The 7,893-nt window shown below is 29.9% G+C and overlaps 1 protein-coding gene across 1 annotated transcript; it reads left to right on the top strand.

Annotated features, from left to right (window-relative positions):
- Positions 1-3,385: 3,385 nt before the first annotated feature.
- Positions 3,386-7,457, top strand: LOC101497108 (disease resistance protein RPM1). Its single transcript, XM_004506605.4, has 2 exons — positions 3,386-3,806; positions 4,812-7,457. The coding sequence occupies exons 1-2, from the start codon at positions 3,487-3,489 to the stop codon at positions 7,264-7,266; spliced, it is 2,775 nt and encodes a 924-aa protein (XP_004506662.1). The 5' UTR covers positions 3,386-3,486; the 3' UTR covers positions 7,267-7,457.
- Positions 7,458-7,893: the final 436 nt, after the last annotated feature.

Raw genomic sequence — 7,893 nt, 5'->3', positions numbered from 1 at the left:
CATTTGTGGAGTAGTCAACATTTTGAAAAGAAGCACTTAGTATGCTAGAACACGAAAAACGTGGTTTTGTAAAGTTTTCTTATTTATGAGGTAATTGTATGACTGGAGAGGGTTTGGAGGAACCAACATCTGAATATCTGGCACTGGAAGTTCTTGAAAAGCTTAGTTTTACCCTACCATCATTGTATTGGATGACTTCCTTCAAATTGTTGTTTGGTTTTGACTGTTCCAGAGACTGTGGTCTAACAGCTCCTTCTAGAATCCATTCTTCAAGAATATCTATATCTTTCCAAATGATGATTTTTGGAATAACAGTGTTTTCCTTTGTTAAATCAGTTTGTAAAAATAGGGTTTCCCCTTTTTTATTTTCAATATTTTTTGTTGCCGTCAAGACTGAAAACATTGCTTTGTAATGAACTCTGTAAATAATTGCTACAGGAATAGATCATGTTAACATTTTGTAATTATGAGTTTTGATTTGTAACATAAGAGATTTTAAGATGTTTGGGTCTTTTAAAGATAATGAAAAATTTGAATAACATTAAAACCAAATTGGTCCTTGACATAAACTAGATTCAATTGTACTTATTATTAAATCTTGAAACTTCAAGAACCTTGCATCTCGTAAGACACGTAGGATTGAAGTGTTTAATCCTTCCCTAGTTAAAGGTTTGATTCCAACTTGGACAAGACCTATATGTATAAAATTATAGCTCTTGTTATGGTGTTTTTAGAGTGTTTTTGGAGAAAGGAGATCTATTGTTTCAAAGGGGTTAGAAAGAGAAACATCTATTTCTTCTGTTTTGATTATGTAATCAGTTTTCAGAAGGTTTTTGAAAAGACTAGAATCATACACCTGATCTTTTTAAATTTTTGGAATTTGTCAATTGTTAATTGATTTTTGGAAGTCTTCAATAGTAATTTCTTCACTATTGATAGGTTCCTTTTGTCCTGAGAAGTTTGGGTAGAAGGAGTGGAAAAAGAAGAAGTTCTACAAAATAAGTTTTCCATATTAAAAAAAATTTCTTTTAGTTTGAAGAAACTTTCAAAGGATTCACTGCCCTAAAACGCCTGTATGTTGGCTTAAATACGTGACTTACTACCCAGAGAGCACGGCGGAGAGGAGGAGAGAGGAACACGACTAGTTGAGGAGAGAAATCGTGAATTGGAAAGGGTAAAAAATGAGAAAAAAATATCTGTTAACTTTTATCCGATTGAAAACGGATTATTTTAATCTAACTTAAATTAAGGATTAGAAAATACGGCTGCAACATGATATGTTTAAAAAAATTGATTAGCGTATCATATCCTATTGTGCATCAAACAAATGATTAGGGTGAATTAGGATAGATGTATCATATCTTGTCTAGTTATCCTGACCATCAAAGGGCCCTAATGATGTTTGTTTGGTGCACATGCGTGGCAAAAGGGAAATTTTACTTAAAAATAATATTTTGTATTAATAAAATCATTGTGGTACATTTTTAAGTTATTTATTTTTCACCGTTAACTTTAAATAGAAATGCGGAAGTTCGTTTCCTTTCGCAAGGAAAAATTTGAATTAGGCCGACCATCATTCGGACCTTTCACAAGGAAAAGTTTACTCTCTATTTTTATTTATCACATGACAAGTATTCTTTTGTAACTTTTCAGTTTAACTTTAAATAGAAATGTAGAAGTGAGTTTTCTTTCGAAAAGAAAATTTTGAATCAGCTCGACCCTTACCATTATCGACATTGTTATCGGGACTTTCACAAGGAAAAATTTACTCGCTATTTCCATAGGCGACTTTCTAGAAGGTCTTCAAGGTGGATATGCTCTTCTTCGATGCTCTTTCTGAGAAAAGGATTCATAATTCACTACAATTTTTTACGTCCGTTGTCCTCAAAAAGATACTTATAGCGAGCATCACTACTAAAAATGACCGTTCGATAGGTTCCCATTTGGGGGCTTCAACTAGATTTCGCCCTATGCATTGGGAATTGGATCAAGATCAACTGCTTTTTAATTAAACTTTTGATAAGTGAAACCATTTTCTAGACACAAGCTTACATCATATTTTTCTAAAATAAAGAAAGAAAATTAAGTACATTCACTAACACATCACATCAATTAAATTTAAATTAAGGTTATTACAATTCTAAATTAAAATAAATTAAGAATTTTAACATACCAACCTAAGAATTATCTTCATGTCCGTAACATGTTATAATTTCTAATTAGTCGCTCTCTGTTTTGAGTTTGAGAAGGAGACGCGACCAATTTTACAACCCTGTAAATTAATAACTCCTTAAGACCATGTTGCATATCAATCAAAACCGTAGGAAATCGTATTGCTACCTTGCAGAATCATGAAAAAATTAATAATTCATTTCGGATTCAAAAAAAAAAATTCTAATGGATGAGCGATTCTTGAAATTAAGATATGCCTTATTAGTTTTGTGACATTTTGAAATACTCCACTCTCTTTATTAATGCTTTTTTATGAATTGATTTTAATTGTATGCCATAGTTAATCTATTTGATATTTTATTATTTAAAATAAATTGAAATTTTTGTTTTATGCTCAAAATATTATCATATAATTGGATTTGATAGGTTTTCAAATTATATTTTTAATTTTTGAGCTTGGTATAATCTATAAATAATTGATGTTAAAATTAAAGATAATCGTAATTAGAATCTATAAACGATGGTCAATATAATTAATTAAAAATGAACTATTGAATTATCAAAGGAAATATGTTCAAATAATGTAGACTCCACTGTTTTGATTTAAACTTGATTATTATTTTTTTTAAAGTAGAGAAAATATTTAGGTGTTGGTGTGGATTGATAACCTCCTATGAAAACAATGATGGATGTGTGTCAGTTCAATAATGTTTGACCACTTTCGATGACCCATCCAATAAATTATTGGGAGTTTATCTTTTTACTCCTTTATATTCTCAAAAGTTCTTTAATTTTTATTTTTTTAAATCATTTTCAAATTAATTAAAATTTTTTAAATCATTTTCAAATTAATTAAAATTTGTTCAGATTAAATTCACATGTGTAAATATTAATTCAGTTTGACCAATTTTAAAAACATAAAGTATAAATATAATGATTTTTTATGCATTTAAACTAATTTAAAAATATAAAATAGTTCTAATTTAAAAATATTAAGTTAATATTTATATATTTAAATCGATCAATTCAAATAAATTTTGTCACAAATAAAACATCTTTGATTTTTCTCTTTTCCTCCAAATTGCTTCCAAACACGCGATTCTTAAACAAATGAAAAGTGCACTTTTTTGACAAAAAGAAAAATGAACCTCTCTTTAATCACTACTACAACTATAAATTATCTAATTCCAACTAGCTCGATAAATATTAAAGAATGACCAAAGGAAACTCAGTCTTCCACTCACTCTATAAATCTTGAAGAACATACAGTTTCCTTCTCATCTCATCATAAACCAAAAACCACCAAAAAAAAAAATGATGGGGTGTGGGTGTGGTTTGTTACTACAGTTCTGCAAATGTGACTGTCTATCTAGTTGGTTGCAAAAGGTTTGCAATGAAGAGTGTATGTTTGCATTATTCAATATGATGATCAATGTCCCAAAAGAAATTGCATTCCTTAAAGAGGAAATGGAAAAACTGAATTTACACATCAGTGAAGCAAGAGAGAAAGTGGCTGCAGCTGAAGAAGGCGACAGACGTAAACACATGAAAGAGAAAGCGACAGATCTGACAAGATTATATTTTCGCATTGAAGATGTCATCGATGAATGGAATTCGTATTATCAACATGAAAAGTACACTTACTTTACTTCTTTATTCCTTTAAATATAAATTTTTCTTGTCTTTTTTTATAAAATTTTATTCAATTTTTCTAACTATATTAATTATTTATTTATTTATTTATCATTAATTATGTTATTTTTTTTAATTTGTAATAAATATTACAATAAAAATATAATTTAATTATATTTTTCAAAAATAATTTAAATTATTAATAAATTTAATATTATAACCAATTTTTTTAAAACTTTTCTTTAATTTATTTTTTGTGTATAAAAATATCCGTTTCATCTTTAAAAATACACTTTTTTTTCTTTCCATATAACAGTACTTTTATGTTTTTCAAACTTGCAAAATTACTTTATATTATATTTGATGATGTAATATGTATGTATACTTATTTTAGTCTTTCATATATCTTTTTTATATATATAAGGGATATTAATATCAAATATTCTGATGAGATTTGGTGCAAATCACTTTTTCTACAAATAAAAAATATATATCAAATATTCTACTTTATTATATAAATCAATTTTAATAAAAATAAATTTTGTAGAGATTACAAGAAATCAATAAAAATAAAAATAAAAATGATATATTTGCAAAGAGAAAATGCATATTTAAATTATTACTCTCATAAAAAATTATTAAAAAGTCAATTTAATGTCATACAATTTTCCTTGACGAAATTTAACGGAGGACAAATTTTTGTGTATTAAAAGTCGTCATGAATTGAATTAAGTGACGATGGAATTGATTATTTAGTTTTAAATTATTTTAAAGGTTAAATAAAAATGTATTATTGGTATAAAATAATAAAATAGAGATTCAATAAAAACTAATTTACCATATATATAGTTAAATTAAATTCATGTAGGTTACATGAATGCAATTGACTTTACGTAACCTAATTGTAATTTATCTGAAAAAAAATTATGAATTAAAGTAGCAAAAGAAAAAACTAATGTGTATCTTCCCTTTTCTACACTAATGATTATTCTTTTATTATTCACCAGGAGATGTGAAATGGGATGTGTGACTTTACCCAGTGAGTGTGAGAGAATTAAATGTGTCAACACTAGGTGTTATGTTCGTCTTCAAATAGCGGTTGAGATTCGAGGCATTAAATTAAATCTCGTTGAAATCAACGATAAAACTAAAATCAACTCTTCTTCAGAACAAGGAACAAATGGTTCTACAGAAAACCCAGATGAGGCATGGAAGATTCTTCGTCGGAGTCCTTACATGAGCCAAACAAAAATTTTGGGATTCGAAGCCCAAAATGGTAAATTGATTGGTTGGTTGGAAGATGGAAATGAAAATCGCAGCGTCTTGGTTGTGGTAGGAATGGCAGGGCAGGGTAAAACCACTCTTGTCAAGGAAATTTTTGACAACGAGGAAGTTATTGGGAAGTTCAAGTGCAACGTTTGGATCTGTGTATCAGATTTTGACTCTCCAGAGAAATTCTTCAGGTTCATGTTGAAGAAGTTTTTACAACCAACAGAGGAAGAAGAGGAAAAGGATAATCTTCCTCATGGCTTCTATACAATGAATCTAAATTCTTTGAGAGATAAAGTGAAAAAACACTTGCACAAACAGAGGTATGTTCTCTTCTTTGATGATGTGTGGGACACAAACTTTTGGCATGAAATTAAACATACCTTAAGTGATGAGAAAAATGGAAGTAGGATAATTATAACCACAAGGAACGAAGAAGTTTTTAAGACTTGTAAGAGATCTTCTCTTGTTGATGTTCAAGTGCATAATATGCAACCTTTAACTGATAAATTATCTGAGGAGCTCCTTTGTCATATTGCGTTCAAACCTGATGTTGTTATTCCGAAAAAAGTTGAAGGATTATGTTCTCAAATTTTGAAAGCGTGTGGTGGTTTACCACTAGGAATTGTGGCCATTGGTGTGCATGTAGATGACAAGAGTCTTCCCTCATTTCGATGGAAAAGTATAATTGAAAACACATGCATTACACAAACATTAGCTTTGAGTTATGATAACCTGCCTAATTATCTTAAACCATGCTTATTGTATTTTGGAATTTTCCCTCATGATTATGGTATTAAATCAAAGAGGCTAATTCGACAATGGATTGCAGAAGGGTTTGTGTTTGTAAACAATGAAAATCAAAATGAGAAAACTTTTGAGGAAGTTGCTCAAGACTATTTAACAAATCTAATTGACAGAAATTTGGTGCAAGTATCTTCATTTGCCATTGATGGAAAACCTAAAAGTTATCGTGTTCATTACCTAATACATGATATGATCCGTAGAAAATTTGAGGATTTGTCTTTTTGTAAATGTATAAATGAATACATTGAATCAAATCAAAATGAGATAACTAGGCATCTATCAATAGCAACCAATTCTTGTGAAAGTTTTGTAGATGAGATTGAAAGTTCATTCATCCGATCAGTACATTTCTTCACAGATGAAGAATTATCTATAGACTTTGTGAGCAAAATTCCTTCAAAATACAAGAAATTGAAGGTGCTTGATTTCGAAGATTCTAAAGTGTCTTATGATTTGAAAGATTTGGGAAATTTGATCCACTTGAAGTACTTAAGCTTCAGGAACACAAAAGTAAAAAATCTTCCAAAATCGATTGGAAAACTTGTGAACTTAGAGACTTTGGATCTAAGAGGATCAGATGTAAATGAGATACCAGAAGAGGTTAGCATGCTTAGAAAGCTACGACATCTACTTGGTGACAAAATGTCGTTGATTCAATTGAAGGACAAAATTGGAAGCATGTTATCCCTATTAACACTATGTGATGTGAAAGTAGATGAGAGAGTAGGCCTAATTGAAAAAGGGCTGGAAAAGCTGCGAAAAATAAAGGATTTGGGGTTGACTGAGGTTATGGAAGGACATGGAAGTTATCTATGTTGTGCAATAAATAAAATGAAACGTCTGGAGAAACTAAGTATTGTTGCAAAGTCTGAAAATGATGTAATTGATTTGGAGAATATGAAAGTTCCCTCTCTGCTTCAGAAGCTTCGTTTGCAAGGAAAGTTAAATCAGTTGCCAGAATGGGTTCAAGGTCTTCATCATCTTGTTAAGTTGGTTCTTTCTGGCTCAGAGTTAATGGTTGGATATGATCTTTTGAACTTACTGAAAGACCTACCAAACTTGTTGTTCCTCTCTATCACTAGTGAAGCTTATAAAGGTGAAAGCTTGGATTTTCAAGACAGAAGCTTTAAGGCGTTAGAGGAACTACAACTCGGATCTCTGAACAACTTGAATTCCATCACTGTCGACATTAATGCATTGCCTTCTCTGAAAAAGCTCTGCTTCAGGGATATCCCGCAACTCAAATCAATACGTTTTAGCCCCCAACACTTAGAGAATCTTCAACATTTCTATTGTGAAAATATACCATATAATTTCAGGATCATCATCTCTATATCACCTACACTTTTTCATCGAATGTGTCAGAATCCGACACCGACATATTGATTATATTCGATCATGGTTTTTAAATTGCAGTTATTTATCTTTTATTAGCCTTAAATGTTAAATTTATATTTAAGCTTTGAATGAATAAGTGGTTCTGAGACATTTTGATTACACTCGTTTGTCTTGTATTATGCTTGCAAAAGTTACAACAGTGTCTCTTTCATGGTGTGTGAGACCTTAATTTTGGTTGATTCGTGCCGTTCATTTTGGAACAAATAAAGAAGTTTCATGCCTTTAAAGTATGACATCTCGTTATTTATTTTTCATTATGGTGGTTTCGGGTGTTGCAGTATTGGCGAGCGGCTATTGTCAATGCAGGCTATTCTGAAACTAGAGCTAGTGGAGTGGTTTTAGTGTTAACGTGTAAATGATTATGTAAATACTGTCACAATTGATGATTTGGTGCTTTTTTAGTTTTGATCAACATTATTAACATTATTATGATCTATTTTTAGTGTGTTTTGTCCCACAATGCAATGACAAAAATTGAATTTGTAAAATTGAGTTTTTAGTAAAAAGTGAGTTGAAAATAACTATATTTATGTTTTAATATATTTAGGTAAATTGAGCTGAACAATAAATTGTAGTGTAAAAATTACATCTTAACTCAATAGAATTAATTATTGA

This window comes from Cicer arietinum, chromosome 5 (assembly GCF_000331145.2).
Source record: "Cicer arietinum cultivar CDC Frontier isolate Library 1 chromosome 5, Cicar.CDCFrontier_v2.0, whole genome shotgun sequence".
NCBI classification, from domain to species: domain Eukaryota; kingdom Viridiplantae; phylum Streptophyta; class Magnoliopsida; order Fabales; family Fabaceae; genus Cicer; species Cicer arietinum.
The sequence above is the reverse complement of the archived record's forward strand: the minus strand, read 5'-3'. Positions and strand labels throughout refer to the sequence as shown.

Bases quoted from the DNA above. Each gene is read 5' to 3' on its own strand.
- LOC101497108 (XM_004506605.4), top strand. From the start codon at position 3,487: ATGATGGGGTGTGGGTGTGGTTTGTTACTACAGTTCTGCAAATGTGAC. The intron at 3,807-4,811 runs GTACACTTACTT...ATTATTCACCAG, and splicing joins TCGTATTATCAACATGAAAA to GAGATGTGAAATGGGATGTG.